General features: G+C 44.0%; 1 protein-coding gene and 1 non-coding gene across 2 annotated transcripts in view; one reads left to right on the plus strand and one right to left on the minus strand.

The window, feature by feature from the left end:
• SORL1 (sortilin related receptor 1) overlaps positions 1 to 16845 on the minus strand; it is a 181059-nt gene that overhangs the window by 59686 nt on the left and 104528 nt on the right. Inside the window, exons 19-23 of the mRNA XM_030794523.1 lie at positions 16314 to 16405; positions 14892 to 15138; positions 14071 to 14209; positions 6690 to 6863; positions 3252 to 3365 (exon numbers count right to left, since the gene is read on the minus strand). Coding sequence (XP_030650383.1) covers positions 3252 to 3365; positions 6690 to 6863; positions 14071 to 14209; positions 14892 to 15138; positions 16314 to 16405 — 766 coding nt within the window. The remainder of the gene's footprint in view (positions 1 to 3251; positions 3366 to 6689; positions 6864 to 14070; positions 14210 to 14891; positions 15139 to 16313; positions 16406 to 16845) is intronic.
• Positions 3656 to 3728, plus strand: TRNAK-UUU. Its single transcript has one exon. It is a non-coding gene; the product is annotated as a tRNA-Lys (tRNA).

Below are 16845 nucleotides of genomic sequence, written 5' to 3' on the forward strand. Positions count from 1 at the left end.
TTCTCCAGCCTCAGCCTCCCAAGTAGCTGGGATTACAGGCACCCACCACCAGCCCCAGTTAATTTTTGTACTTTTAGTACAGATGGGGTTTTGCCATGTTGGCCAGGCTGGTCTCGAACTCCTGGCCTCAAGTGATCTACCTGCCTCAGCCTCCCAAAGTGCTGGGATTACAGGCATGAGCCACCACGCCCAGCCAGAAAGACTAGATTTGAATTGAGTCTGCTACCTACAACTTACTTAACCTGCCTTTATTTGGTAGCATTATTATAAAGATAAACCAGGGAACAAGTTTAGAACCAGAGCCTGTTAAATAGTATGTAAATATAATGGGCTCTAAACAAATGTCACTTCTCTGCCTCATCATTCCTCATGTCCTTCTGGCATTAGAATGGATATAGAATTAGATTTTTCTTCCTCTCCTAAGTAGATATTTCCTGTGCCTAAGCACAGTCCCTGGCACCCCATGAAACACCCTCCAGGAAAGGCGAGGGGAAGGCAGGCTGCTCTCAGGAGCAGTGAAAGGCTGACCCAGGAGGTAAAATGTGGCAGAACAGAATCCTGGCACGGGGGAGGGGTTGTCGTGCACGAAATGCCAAATAGCAATGCTGCTGTTAGACATCCTGGCAGCTCTTATTTGAGGCTCCATTTCTTCTCCGTAATTGAGCTCGTGGTGGGAGGCAGGGGATGAATGCAAAATGACAAGACTGCAGGGATTCACGTCAAAATCCTGAGTGCCTGACAGCCACCCAGCTGGAGGAATCTGTGTAAGAGGGAGGGAAACCCACTGACAACACCCTCCTGCATCCCTGTGTCCCCCCTCCTCCACTGCTCCCTGGCAGCTGGCGGGGTACCTCACTTAACTCCCCACATGGCAGCACTCAGTCATGGCGGTCCCTCTCCTGCAGCCCTGCTTAGAAACAGGGAACCTCTCTCCTCCACATGCAACCTCCTTGATGAGGGAGACACACATACAGGCACAGATAAGCCCCTCTCTCTTGATTCCCAGGCTCTGAGTTTTAAATCCTTCTGGTTCCTCCTCTCCACACCTCAGCTCCATCTGACATGTGTAGACCTCAGCCAGGTGAAATAGGGAGATGATGGAGCAGAAAGTAGGTCTCGGGGTCTCTGGAAAGTGAATCCCAGTTGACATTCACACCAAGCCGGGAGGAGGGCAGGGCCAGCTCCATACTTCATGCATAACTGTGCAGTCTGCAACAGAGCTCAGGGGCTGGGTGGGAGGAAGCCACTGGGGGTAGCAGGTGCCTCCCAAAAGATGCAGGTATTCATTCCTCTCAAAACTCAGAGCCAATACAAGATTCGGCTTGTCCATTTAGTAGAAACCAAGCCCAAGGGCACAAGGAGGAATGCTGTGCCACCTGTGTCCCTCACTCTTGGATATGAGGTCATCTGGTTTGTATCTCGCTGCTTCCACTGTGCCTAATTATGTCCGGGCAATTTCCTTGTAACTTGTTAATTCTAAGAAGCATCTTCCATCCCATCCAGATATGTAATAAACTCCTTTCCATTATCTGCTTCAATGCTGTTAATAAGCATTAATGTTTTTAAAGAGCTTTGGCTATTCCCCCACAAATATCACACCTTCCTGCAACTCTGAGAGATAAAGGAGGCTTTATAGGCCTTATTTTATGCAGAAAAGACACAGACAGAGAGGCTAGCGCTTTCCCAAATCTGCCATTCAGCAAATAAGCTCTTCTCCCTTGGTGTGAAAGGCATCCTCTGAAGCCAAGGGAAAACGATTAAGGAAAGGCTTTGTACATAACCCTCTGTCAGCCAAAAGGGGTAGTCTATAGGATTGCAGGGCCCAGACGTGTTTAATGAGCTGGACATTTCTCAAGTTGCTTTCTGGGTGAAGTGGCAGGGGAGCCAGGCACAGGCCCCATGGGTGACTGGCTAAATGAGTATCTAGAGCTTCCCATTAATCTGTTCTTACAGTACAAATGGGTAAATGAGCCTGTGGGTTGCCAAAGGTAAAATATTTAAAAGAGAAGCCTCTGACTTGGTTCCTGCTTCTGGTCTCTCTCCATCAAACGCATTCTGCCCACTACTTATCCTTCCAAAGATGAACTTTTATCACATAAGCGGTTCCCAACTGCTTCTCCGATAAAGTCCACAAAGCCCTTGCTGCCCTGGGCCCTGCCCACTCATCCAACTTCACCTTGGCCCCTGTGCCCATGTACACTCTCCATAACTCAAACCAGTTTCCTGGCCATGCCAGCTTCCCCACATGCTGCTCCCTTGCCTGTGAATTGATTCCCTCCACCTCTGCTTGGTTCACCCCAGACACTCTCCAGAGCTCTTTGCTAAGGCCTGCCCAAGTTTGCTTTGGGTGCCCACCCTACATGCACATGACACTTCCGCATCACAGTGCCCATCACTCTACTGTAACTGCCTATTTTTCTGACTCCTTTGAACTCCGTTTCCACCTTCATCGGCAATATATATGCAGGCCCAGCACAGAGCCTGGAACACAGGGTGTATAGCAACTGCTTGTTGAGTGAATGCATGACTGACAAAAGGGCAAATCATCTCCTTATAAGATAATGTCAAAGCTATTAAAATTAAGTGAAAAAAAGATAGTGAAAATTTGTGGTTAATAAACTATCTGTTATTTGTGGTTGTTTGGTTTTCTTTAACTTCTGCTAACCACAGTCTTATACTTCAGAAGTCAGACCTTAAAAATTATACAGCCTAAAGATGACATTTACATGGCATGTACACCAATGGCCCCACACTGTAGGCCAAGCTATGCATTACTAACCAATGAAAACAATCTCTCTTGAGCCTGGTAGGTAGCCAACATCAACCAACTGGAGTAAATACTCATTTCCCATCCCTAAAAAGGCTGAATATTGAATTTCCAAATCAAAGAATATCACCTGTTTACTCGCCCCAAGTCACCAGCTTTATTACAGAGCCACAGCCAAGATTAGAGCCCAGATTGCCAAATCAATTCAGTTTCAGCCATGTGATGTTTATTTATAAATCTCTTGTAATGAGTGGTACTTCTGGGGTGGTTAAAAAAATATTATGTATATAATATTAATCCTATGTATCTAATATCTACCTGTATATGGAAATATGTTTTCTCTGTCATCCAAGCCCCATCAACTTAGATGGGCATCACCAATCATGGGTGGCCCCCACCCTAGACCTTAGGCCCTCAGCCTGGGAAGAGCCAACCAGCCTTCTGAGTAATGGTAAATGCTTAATGTCCAATCCAGAAGACTCACGGCAGTTTCTCTCATCGCTCATGTCTCCACAGTCGTTGTCGAAGTCACACCACCAAATGCTGTTGATACAGTTCCCATTGCTGCAGTGATACTGGTTGCGGAGACAGGTGTTCTCTGCCCATCAGAGTGCGGCAGGGGAGGAAATGAAACCGTTATTATTCTTACTGCTGGATCATAGGACTTTCTCTTTTGAGTTTCCTTTAGTAACTATCGGGGGAAATTCAGCCAGATATCGGGCGAAATTCACCCCCGATATTTCACATAGGTTCCTCTCTATTTTCCCTAAGTGTTGGCCAGTCTGAGAAATAAATGGACAGAGTACAAAAGAGATAATTTTAAAGCTGGGTGTCCAGGGCAGACATCACATGTCGGTAGGTTCCGTGATGCCAGGTTCTGTGAGTTGAGCCTGGGTAGTTCAGTCAGTAGAGCATCAGACTTTTAATCTGAGGGTCCAGGGTTCAAGTCCCTGTTCAGGCGCCAGATATCGGGGGAAATTCAGCCAGATATTGGGCAAAATTCACCCCTGATATTTCATATAGGTTCTGTTCTATTTTCCCTAAGTGTCGGCTGGTCTGAGAAATAAAGGGACAGAGTACAAAAGAGAGAAATTTTAAAGCTGGGTGTCCAGGGGAGACATCACATGTCAGCAGGCTCCGTGATGCCCCCTGATGCGTAAAACCAGCAAGTTTTTATTAGAGATTTCAAAAGGGGAGAGAGTGTATGAATAGTGTGTGGGTCACAGAGATCACGTGCTTCACAAGGTAACAGAATATCACAAGGCAAATGGAGGCAGGGCAAGGTCACAGGACCACAGGACCGGGGTGAAATTAAAATTGCTAATGAAGTTTCAGGCATGCATTGTCATTGATAACATCTTATCAGGAGACAGGGTTTGAGAGCAGACAACCGATCTGACCAAAATTTATTAGGCAGGAATTTCCTCGTCCTAATAAGCCTGGGGGCGCTATGGGAGACTGGGGCTTATTTCATCCCTACAGCTTCAACCATAAAAGATGGCTGCCCCTCGAAGCGGCCATTTTAGAGGCCTACCCTCAGAGACACAACACATTCTCATTCTCAGGGATATTCCTTGCTGAGAAAAAGAATTCAGCGATATTTCTCCCATTTGCTTTTGAAAGAAGAGAAATATGGCTGTTCCACCCCGCTCACCAGCGGTCAGAGTTTAAGGTTATCTCTCTTGTTCCCTGAACATTGCTGTTATCCTGTTCTTTTTTCAAGGTGCCCAGATTTCATATTGTTCAAACACACATGCTGTACAATTTGTGCAGTTAATGCAATCATCACAGGGTCCTGAGGCAACATACATCCTCCTCAGCTTATGAAGATGACGGGATTAAGAGATTAAAGTAAAGACAGGCATAGGAAATCACAAGGGTATTGACTGGGGAAGTGATAAGTGTCTGTGAAATCTTCACAATTTATGTTCAGAGACTGCAGTAAAGACAGGCATAAGAAATTATAAAAGTATTAATTTGGGGAACTAATAAATGTCCATGAAATCTTCACAATCCACATTCTTCTGCCATGGCTTCAGCCGGTCCCTCCGTTCGGGGTCCCTGACTTCTCACAAGAAGTAACATGATGGTAAAGGGGGAGGAGGAATGCCAAGCACACATGTATACAGGGAAGGAAACGTCCCATACCAGCCTCTTGCTTTCCTCTTTTAGTTAAAATCAAAGGAGAGGAGGAGGCTGGAAGAAATATTTAGAAGCGGATACAACGCTTTAAGAAGGATAACCACGACACCAGTTGAGTCTATTGGGTAGTGAATACAGTACATCAACATTATAAAATACTAATTACAAACAGAACTCCTTAATGGACTGTGTCTACACAGAATTAAAACATATAGATTCAATATATCTATAGGTATGTTTTTATATATATAGTTATATATATCTATATATATTCTATCTATCAAGCAAATGAGTTATGAAGATTTTCTCAACACTCTGAGAATTTTTTCTGCCCCATGACTACTTTAAAGCAAGCAATTAAAATTCCTTACAGAAAAAAATGTATAGTTTGGCAAACTGCATCAAGGACATGTGATGATTGGTCTCATATTTGGATAATCAAAGGCATTCTAATGGGAAATATGGAGTAGTTTTCTTCCCCTTCTCTTGGAATTTAGTGTTGATTCTATTTCTTTCCAAACAGTTTTAAGATTGTATCCACAGCCTGAAAGAAAGTCTCTTGTTTCTAAGAAAGAAAGGCTCATCTTTTTTCTGTTTATATTTCTTAAGGAAGATTGACTAAAAGGCTTGTATTGTGTGTTTCACTGCCTTGGACTTGGGCTGCTGTGAGAAGCAGGGTTAGGATTACAAAGCAAATAGAGTAGGCACGGTGGCTCATGCCTGTGATCCTAGCTCCTTGGGAGGCAGAGGAAGGAAGATTCCTTGAGCCCAGATGTTCAAGACTGGACTGGGCAACAAAGTGAGACCGCGTCCCTATAAAAGAAATTAGCTGGGCTCATGCCTGTAGTCCTAGCTTCACGGGAAGCTGAGACAGTAGAATCCCTTGAACCCAGGAGTTTGAGTTGAAGCTGCAGTGAGCCGTGAATGTGCCAGCCTGGGCAATACAGCAAGACCCTGTCTCTTTCTCATCTCTTTAAAATGTAAAAAAAAAAAAATTTAAAAAAAAAGGCAAATAGAATCACAGATAAGGAAAAGCAGAAATTCTGGCCATCAATCCATGCACTTCGTGGCAAGGGGCCCTTGCAGGGGTTCACCTCACTCACAGAAACATGAAGCTGGAGGCTGGGGAAGTGGTGATGGTAAAAATTACACAGGGAGGAAAAATTTTTAAATTTCGGAGGAAAGAAATTTTAAATCTCTACATTCAAATTCAGCGGGGGAGTGGGTACAAGGCTGCTATTGCCACTTGGTCATGGCATGAAGGTCTAGACTCAAAGTGCTTTGCAAACATTGGTCTGAAAGTTCAGGACACATAGGGCTAGGCCACGGTGAGAGGACAGACAACCGTTAGGTGAGAGTAAGTCAACGCAGAAGGAGTCACACTGGTTATTTTTCCCAGTCAGGTTGGTCCAACTTATGCAAAACAGAAGGTAAGAAACCTGGATGTGAGGGATGGGTGAGGAGAGGAAGAAGCAAAAGAATAAAAAGGGAGCTCCTGAAGAAAGTCTGTGCCATCCGACATGAAACCAAAAACCACAGCTACTACTTAGAAAGGTATAGCGTAGGCCTTTTCTGAGTGAGGACTGAAGGGCCTCTTTGACCCTTACTAGGCCTTAGAACCCAAACCAGTATTCTTGTGAGTATCTGGTAGGTTTGATTTTTACCTTGCACTTTTTCCAATAACCCAAAAAGGTTAGGAAACAGAGAGCTATCCCTCCGCTGGTGGGGAGCAGGAAACAAAGGAAGGAGGATGACAGGCAAAAAAGAAAAAGGGAAGTACCTTCTTTGACACAGGTATTGTTCTTGAGCTGATAGCCCTGAGGGCAGTCACACATCAAGTCCCCTGACGGAAGCACACTGCTGGACACGCCCTCTGGACACCTGCAGCTTCTACTGTTGTTGGCCTTGGGCAGGCACAGCAGGCTGCATGGCCTGGACACACAGGCATTGCTTCCTGGAGGAAAGACAAACAGCAACAGATAGGTTAATACACACCATGAGGGAGGTACTGAATACAAGAAGGAGACCCACTGCAACCTCCTCATCTTACGGAAAGGACAGCGGGAAGCTCTCAAAGGTCAAGTGGCAAGCTTTGGGGCGCCTACTGTGCTGAAAACTTCTGCTCAGTATAAACAGTGACTTGCATCCTGTCTTCAGCCAGATCAGACTGCCCCAGAGCCAAGCCAGGCAGCAGGGTTCCTCCTGGGAATTTGGAATTGGGTTACTGAAAGACAAGTAAGCAACCAAGGAGCTGGAGCCAGGGAAAGGGTCATAGAGTATAGGTGTTGAAGTGGCACACGGCAAGCCAAAACCATGTGGAAGTCAAAACTCTGGGTATGCAGATAAGCTCAGTCTGCAGATGGTCAGGAAACTAAAAGAGACTTATGGAGGCCAGGCATGGCAGCATGCATCTGTAGCCCCAGCTACTCAGGAGGCTGAGGCAGGAGCATTGCTTGAGCCTGGGAGCTCGAATCCAGCTTGGGCAATACAGCAAGATCCTATCCCTTAAAAAAATTTTTTTTAATTTAAAAAAGAATCAGAATGTCTTTGGTCTTCTCAATCACAACACTAGTGGCTATAATATAGTTGAACATTGCCTTCAAAATTCTGAATTTTTTTTTTAAAAAGAAAGAGACTTACGGAGAGAAGAGGCCTAATGAGAGGGAAAGAGAAGGAACAGCTCCAGTCCCCATGAGGCTCTCCTAGACTTCCATCTTTGGGCTCCTTTATTCATTCCATAAAACCATTCACTTGAGCTAGCTTGAGTGGATTTCTGCTCCTTAGGGCCCCGAAGGCCTTAATTAGAACATACACGTGGTTAATGGTGGGCCCAGGACAAAAATCCAGACCTCCCCTTCTCAATTCCTTTGTGCCAGAGTGCAGCTCAAGAGCTAAAGGAGGAGATAGCCACAGTACTCATCAGCCACTGCTGTGCAATGAGTTCATGTAAGGACTGGTTCATGCTGATCTAGCCCACTCCTGCCAATCTTTTCTCTGGTTCAGCTTACTAAAGGCAGCACCAGAGACAGTTCATAAAATCCATCACTGCACTCTTGAGAAGGAGTCTTTGTGGATGAACAAAGATGGCAAAAGTGTCATCCTATCCCCTACATCGTTCCGGAGATGGCAGGTAAGAAGATGCATAAACCATTTTATAACAATCTGAAACATGATACAACTATGGGGTCACAGAAACTATGAAATCATGTTTTTTCTTTTGACTGCAATTATTAATCATGAAAATGGGAAAAATGAACATAAAAACTTAGATAAAACTCAATTGCTAATTCTTCATTTGTGCTATGTCACGGACAGAGACGCCCTCCCACACATCAGCACCATATCCAAATCATCTGTTGCCACCCAGCCAAGCATTCATCTAAGCCATGCCTATCCCGGCCTACAGGTTAGACGAAGTTCATTAATGACAATCAGTGTCAATATGGATAATACACTCAGTAGCTTTGGGTGTGTGGGCACATCATTGGTTAATTTACATTACAAATAAAAATAAGAATCACACTGCTATGGCAACAATGTTATTATGATGCCAAGGAAAAGAGTAAGAGGTATTACCAAAGAGAGAAAACATACACGTCCAGACGAAGGGAAGTCCACGTGATGAAACAGTCCAAAAGGTTCAGTAAATATTCAGTCATAACAGCTTAATTACCATAGCAGACTAACCAGTTGACTACAGCAGAAGTCCCAGACATCCCTTCACTCTGATCCATTAGTGGGCACAGATTGCTCCTTCAGTTCAAAGGTACAGGCCACTGGCTACAAGAGGGAATGCTGAATTGACACAGAGCCACCACTCATGAGAAACAACTCAAACAAGGATGTGGGAATATGTGTTTTGTATTCAAAGGACAACATATCACTCAATGTTCCAAGATCCTGAACAATAATGGAATATGATGTTATTTAAAAATAATCTATTACTGGCTGGGTGCAGTGGCTCACACCTGTAATCCCAGCACTTTGGGAGGCCGAGGTGGGAGGATCACTCGAGCCCAGGAGTTCGAGACCACCCTGAGCAACATAGTGAAGACCGCCTCTACAAAAAAAAATAAGCAAAATTAGCTGGGTACACATCTGTGATCCCAGCCACTCCAGAGGCTGAAGTGGGAGGATCGCTTAAGCCCAGGAGGCAGAGGCTGCAGTTAGCTGAGATGGCGCCACTGCACTCCAGCCTGGGCAACAGAGCCAGAGCTTGTCTCAAAAAGAAACAAACAAATAAAAAAAAACTACTCTATTACAGGATGATTTTTTTCACAGGGATCATGTCTGTAAAATAATGTAACTAACATTTTCATATGCAGAGCAAATATTCCTATCCAAACAAGCAAGAAGAGCTAAGAGTAGAGAACTCAAAATGGGTTATCATATTTCAGGAGGCTGATCTAGGCAGAGATGTATGAAACTGTACTCTGAGGCAGTACCCAGGGGCAAATTCCAAAACAAGCTAACCAAGTCCCTGATCACGACAGGTAGGCAGGGGCAGGAATGTCTAGGCTAGTATGAAGCCAGAGAATGGAAAATGGGAGAGCTGTATCAGAGAGAACCTGGAAGAAGATGGAAGGGTAATTCACCAACTCCTATGATGGCAATTCTACCACAGCCACAGACCCTTTACACAGGATGCCAATTGTCTTGAGTGGACCAGACAATATGAAAACCGTCATCTCAATGTGAAGAGTGGACAATCATCTTCAAAGACATTCCCTTAGAAGATCAAACATGTAGCCCCATGATGCCTTCACTGGGCATGTTCAGAACATTTTCACATTTCCTATTTGGAAAATTCCTCCGGGAATACTTTAGGAGCCAAAAATGTCATCATCTCAAGTATCTATACACTTGGCAATTACCAAAATCAAATCTACCTCAAATAATAAATATGTGCCCTCATTATAGATATTTCAAAGCATGTACTTCCTGCAGGCTCTAAAGGAGAATTCCAAAACTGCAAAAGAATTCCAAAGCTCCAAGAGCCATTGCGGGAGCAACTGAATACATCAACAATCTTGTAAAGTAACCTCTTTAAAGAAAAAACACACTTCACAAAGAATAAATTCCAGTTATACCATTTAAAAACCAGCTAGTGGCCAGGCACAGTGGCTCACACCTGTAAATCCTAGCACTTTGGGAGGCCGGGGTGGGCAGATTGCCTGAGCTCAGGAGTTTAAGACCAGCCTGGGCAACATGGGGAAACCCAATCTCTATTAAAATACAAAAAATTATGTATAGTGGCACATGCCTTTAGTCCCAGCTACTTAGGAGGCTGAGGCATGAGAATTGGTTGAACCCAGGAGGCAGAGGTTGCAGTGAGCCGAGATCACGCCACTGCACTCCAGCTGGGGCAACAGAACGAGACTCTGTCTCCAAATAAACTAAATAAATAAAACATAAAAACCAGCTAGCTATAAAGGAAAAATGCATTTTTTGTTATCCATTTATAACCAAATATTTCAAATTGATAAATGTTGCAACTGAACAACATTTTTATTATGAACCATCACCAATCAAAATCTAGAACAGTACTTCTGAACTGCTGTCGTACTACCAGGGCACTGCTATTCCAGCAACACATGACAGAGGGAGCAAAGCCTGGTGGTTTTATCGAAGTTCAAGCTTTGAAGTCAACGGGCCACAGTGCAAATTCTTACCACTTACTAAAAGTGTGACCTGCACAAGTTACTAAACCAGACTTTCATATTCTCATCTATAAAATGGAAATATTAATAGTACATATAGAAGTCTTTGGGAAGATGAAGTGAGGTTATATAAGCCCACAAAGCACATTACTGTGGTACTTACAACACAGCAACCCCTCAATAAATGTAGTTACTATCAATTATTATTATTTAACACTTGGTTAATATAGTAGTCCCCACTTATTCCAAAACCCCCAATTCCAAGACCCCTAGGTGACGCCTGAAACTGCAGATAGGACCAAACCTATATTGTGCATGAATTTCTTTTTCTTTCTTTACAATTTCAGAGATAGAAGGTTCGTTCTTACAGCAGATCTTAGCAAACTCGGTGTAAGATTTTTTTTTCCTCCCTTATTAAGTCTAGAACTTTCACCCTTTCCCTAAAGGAAGCACTTTATGACCTCTCTTTGGCATATCCAAATTACTAGAATCACTACTCTTGAGGTGTAGGGTCATCATGAAGTAAAATAAGGGTTCCTTGCTACAAGCACTGCAGTACCTTGACACCCTGATAACTCAGCCAGCTCCTAAAGGGACTAATGAGCCAGCAGCATCAACAGCATGAGACGCTGGACAAAGGGAGGATTCACATCCCAGGTGGGACAGGGAGGAGACAGTACAAGATTTCAGAACAGCAAGCAATTTAAATCTTATACATTATTTCTGGAATCTTCCATATATATTTTTGGACAGTGGTTGACCGCAGGTAGCTGAAATCACAGAAAGCAAAATGGCAAATAAGCAGGATACTACTGTAGAAAGTCCCGAATGTGTTAGGAGGAGACAACAAAAATAATAAAGATGGACAAGAATCACATTCTTTCTTAGAGGGGGCACCTGGTTTAAAATAAAGAGAGATGAAGGAATCTTGCTTCTCAGCTCCAGTGACTGAAATCTTCAGGCCTTTGCTTGATGGAGGACATCCACCCCTACTGATCTGACTTGCTAGCTAGCAGAATGGATTTTTAGCATTTCTCCAAGTGCTAGATCCAACACACACCGTGGATCTGTAATACAATGTCCAAAAAAGCACGTGTCCTCTCAGTGTCCAAAAAAGCAAGCACGTTAGAGCAAACAAGTTAAAGACCAAGAGGTGCGGAGTGCTCACAGACAGTGCTGACAGCCAGACACCACTGCAAAAGCTTTGATTTGACCCAAACTGGGCTGCAGAGAAAGACAAAAAGGTCTTTCTCCAGCCCTGGGTTTGGAGGCAGTAGGTCTCCTGGAAGTATCCTGCTCACAACCAAAGGAGAACAAGAGAGAATCCCAAAGGCAAACAGAGAAAGGAGCAGAGAGGCGATAACTGGCCATGGCCAAAGGGATGGTCACAGCCGCCCATGCACAGGTCCAGGTCTGTGTTCTACTCGTTCTACTCACCAACACAGATCTCCCCCAGCCTTTTTTTTTTTTTTTTGGTGACAGGGTCTCACTCTGTCACCCAGGATGGAGTGCAGCAGCATGATCTCGGCTAACTGCAGCCTCAACCTCCCGAGCTCAGGCGATCCTCCCACCTCCACCTCCCGAGTAGCTGAGACTACAGGCGTGCGCCACTATGCCCTGCTAATACATATCTCCTTTTTAAACCAGCCTGTCATCTATCCAGACCTCACTCTGGGCCCCAAAATGACTCTGGCTAGCTTAAATGAAGATGACTCTTTGAGGCATGAAACGGAAACTACATCTAAGGTGAGGATTGTAGGCCTGTCTGACTGGCACCAAGACACCATGTTTGCACATGCTGAGACCACAAACTCTCTCCTCCCGCACTGCTCTTCAGTCACAGGTGTGACTGCATGGCAGCTGTGCCCAAGTTCTTGGGATGCAGTGGACAGTCAAGACTGGGAAGTAAGTTGTGACCGGGTAGCCACTGGCTTCATCTGCACACAGTGTTTCAGAAGCTCCTGTGTGCACATCAAACACATGCATACAAGCACTTGTAAAAATGAAGACCCACTCTTCTGGACTAAGTGGTAACGTGGAGAAATGCTAAAAATCCACTGGAGAAATGCTAAAAACCCACTCTGCTAGCTAGCAAGTCAGATCAGTAGGGGTGGGTGTCCTCCATCAAACAAAGGCCTGAAGATTTCAGTCACTGGAGCTGAGAAGCAAGATTCCTTCAACTGTCCTTATTTTAAAACAGGTGCCTCCTCTAAGAAAGAATGTGACTTCTCCATTTAGTGGCAGAATTGCAACAAAAGGCCAGCTCCTAAACTAGTGAGGATATTTTGGGAAAGCTAATTCATAACTGAGATTTAATTCCCTAATCTATAAACCATGGATCATAATACCAGCCTTCCCTACCTCACAGGTCAGTGGTGAAGACATAACAAATAATATCATCTTACATTTGTAAGACACTTCATAGTTTTCTAAGGGTGTTCTCATGCTATCTTCACAATCCCAAGAGGATAACAATGATATCTATAAGAGTATTATTTCCCCTGTCAATTTTCTGTTAGTATAGGGTCAGCCAAGAACCGTAAAACAAAATCAACATTCCAGTTAAGAATAGAAAACTTAGCAGTTTGTCAATAAAGGAGAATCAGCAAACCCAGGATGCTATTTAATCCTGCTGAGATAAAGAGGGAAATTCTTAAAGGGTCTATTCTTCTTGGTAATCCTCTGATCTTTCTCCTCTAGAATCAATAGTATGGCTGGGAGATAAGCAAAATTAAAGAGCAGTCATGAAATGATAAAGGCTTTTTACTGAATAGTCTCAGACTCCAGGACTAGCAGGTCAAAGCCTCATAGCAGTTCTTGAAGCCTCACCCAACAGATCTCTAAGACAGCTACTGTCTGCACTCACTGCAATTCTTCCCCTCCCTTTTCATCGCTTATTCTTTCAACAAATATGAATTGAGCACCTACAAAGTGCTAGACACTAATAAAACTATCGGGGAATAAAAAAGACCATCTCTTTCTTCATGGGGTTTAGAGTTTCATGGTGGGAAAAGTTAATTAAAACAACACCTAACTACACAGCGCCATTCCAGCAGAGGTACGTGCGGTCAATGAGCAATAGGTCATCTGGGCAACCGGAGAACAAGCAAGAGGCCCTGTCAGGAAGCAACAACTATCTGAGCACCCAGCACAGAGTCTCTTCCTGCAAGTGTGCCAAACAGGGATTAAGCACATGTTAGGACTCTCCCAGCTGCAACAGAAGCCGCGCCACCAATCAGTCAGGGGCCAAGGGCAGGAGGAGGGTGTAATTACCCACCAAGCACCAACACTCTAGGCAGGCAAAAGCATGCTGTCTTCCAGCTGTTTGTGTATCATTAGAAAAGAAATTAAGATGTCATTAGGAAGAAATTAAATAATGTGCATGTTGTCGTGACAACAAAGATGCAGGCTGCCAGCTCCTACTCCGAGCAGAGATTGGCCACACGCAGCCCCTTTCTTGAGATCAACTCTACAGAGACAAAAGAAGAGACTCTGGCTTACCAGTGTTCTTCCCCTTGTAGAAAATCTTCATGTCCATGAGCCCCGTGAGCTGGTTTGCCAGAATCTCCACCTGGGACCCACTGTATTTGGAAGCTCGGAATATGCTGAGCTGTGACCAGTCATCCCAGTAGATTTCATTCTAAAAAGAAAACCTTTGCCCGTTAGTCCAGCTCTTTAGTTCTTTATTCTGGTCCTCTCTAAGGGTAAGAGCTCCCCCAGGCAGGAGACAACTAACATTTATTGGCTGAATGACTGGCCTGATCAAGATTCTACTTAAATACAAAGGACAGCGATTTTATCCAAACCTCACCATACAACCCCACAGAAGAAACTGGCCAAAAGAAACTATCTGATAAGCATTCAAGTTTATGACACAAACCCAACCCCCTCAGTTTGAAATCTGCTTCCCAGAGTTGGGAAGAGCCATGTTGCTCTCCAGAGTTGAAAAAGAACTGCAAGGCACCGTAGGGGGTGCAGAGCTCACCAGAAGTCATCAGGGAATCAAGTGAGCAAAGCACACAAGAAATGAAGACACCATGCCGAAATGAGGCTACTGACACTGAAGGGCAAGCTGGGAATGTTCATGGGAAGAGCCTTCACTTTTAACCTTTTGAAATGTGAACAGCAGGGGAGACTGGACCCTTGGCGCCTCTCCCTGGCATCCCTCCATAGGACTGAAAATAAGTTATCTCAAATTTGGAAAAAAGGCAACCTTTAAGAAGTTAAATGGCTTCTCTGCAAAGCCCAGGGGTGCAGGCTCCTGATCTCATATGCTCCTCACCCGCTCTAGCAGACTGTCGGGCGGCAACAAATGGACTCACCTTAAAGACAGCAATGGCATAGGGGTGCGGGAGGTTGTCCAGAATGACGGAGCGCTGCTGGCCACTGAATGTGATCCGCTCTATGCAGTCCAGGTAGGCGTCCGTCCAGTAAATCCATTGGTCATCCACAGAGATGCCATTGGGCCACTTCACATCCTCTGACACCAGGCGATAGGCAGCAGAACCATCCATATTGCTCCGATAAATCCCAGGCTTCAGGTCTCCCCAGTCCGTCCAGAACATCACCCTGGCGAAAATGGGGACAGAACACATACCTCATCAATACTAGAGAAACGGGAGTTCAAATACTGCTCCAGAAAAGGTCAGAAACCCCTTTTGAATGATCCGACTGGTTATTTCAGCATTATTATAACAATATGTAATGACGACACCTGAAACCACTTAAATTCCTTCACCTGGAAATTCCTTTACTAGAATTTATCTATAGATAAAATCAAATTATGCAAAGATAATATACAAAGAAATGTATACGTACGTATATTAAACTAAATGTTAATCAGCAGAGGAAGTGACACATTTTGGTACATAGAATATTGTGAAACCTAAAAATCTATATGTGCTCACACAAAACTAGCTTCAATACGTATTAAGTTTGTTTTAAAAGGTACAGAATAGTAACTATACTACAATTCTATTTGGCGTGTATGTGTGTGTATGTGTGTGTGTTTTAAAGATAATACTTGTACATAAGTAAAAGCAATCGTGAAAGATACACAAGACATTATTAACGATTATCACTAGGAAGTGTGACGGTAAAGGGTTAAGAATGAAAAGAAAGAAAGCAAATTTTTTTCACAAAGTTCTGTTCTCTCTAAATATTGTCAACCAAGTACATACATTCCTCTTAGAATTTTCCTTGAAAAAATTGTGCCAATTTCTATCATAAATGCTAAGAGAGAGGAAAAGCCAGAATGTCAAATACAGAATTTCCCTCTTAATTATGTTTCCTTCAGTTAATGAGTTAATAAAAAGCAACTTTGCCTTCCCCAAGTGCACACTGATTGTAAGTAAGAAAACCTACACATGCTGGGAAGGCAGGGGAAAGATGGAATAAATTAAACGTTAGTACCATGCATGAAACTCAAGAGAAAGTCCTCACAATATCCAAGCAGGCCTGTCTATGTCTACAGAAGCTCTCTTTTAACATCAACTTTTCTAGAGAAACAACCCACAGATGCAAGACATCCGGATGCCTAAAGAGACTCTGACACTGGCTAACAAAAAGCTAACGGAGTTACCTGACCACGATGACTAAGCTGTGGTCTCAAACTTCTCAGTTAACAGACCATTTCAACCACCATCATGAGAAACAGAGTTTTTGTCCTGCAGTTTGTGTTTCCATGAGAATCTATTAGTGTAGCATTGGATGCAAGACTGATTTCCTTTTGGGGCAACACTTACCCCTCTTGGGGCACGAGGACCAGAGCCCTGGGACGATCGAGCACAGAGGAATTGACGATTGTGAGTCGGAAGTCGCCATCTGGATTAGCTACCTGACAAAAACAGGGGGAAAAGAGGCTGAGATGGATCTGAGCTCCTTAAAGACCCCCATTGCCAAAGGTGGCTACTCAGCTTCTGCTACAGACATGCCCCCCTCCATGCCTGCCTGTTTCCCTGACCTGACCCATCTGGGAAACCCGCCCCAACTTCTAGTCACAATGCACTGTTCCTTCCTCTGACTCATGGGACAATTTTCAAGTGGTCTGAAACAGGAGCTAGAACCATGTATGCCCCAGTTTCCAAGGCATGATGATCTGGACAAAGCAATATCAATAAGTAAATTACTCAAATAAGTAAATAAGCAAATGAGCATTTAGTTATTTCACCATCCCATGTCACTCCACGTTCCAAGGCAATCGATGGCTCCACACTCCCATAAAACAAATCCTCAATGTCACAGCCTTTCAATGAAGAGTCCACAGGTGGGACTCAT

The sequence above is a fragment of the Nomascus leucogenys genome, chromosome 15, assembly GCF_006542625.1.
Source record: "Nomascus leucogenys isolate Asia chromosome 15, Asia_NLE_v1, whole genome shotgun sequence".
Taxonomy (NCBI): Eukaryota; Metazoa; Chordata; class Mammalia; order Primates; family Hylobatidae; genus Nomascus; species Nomascus leucogenys.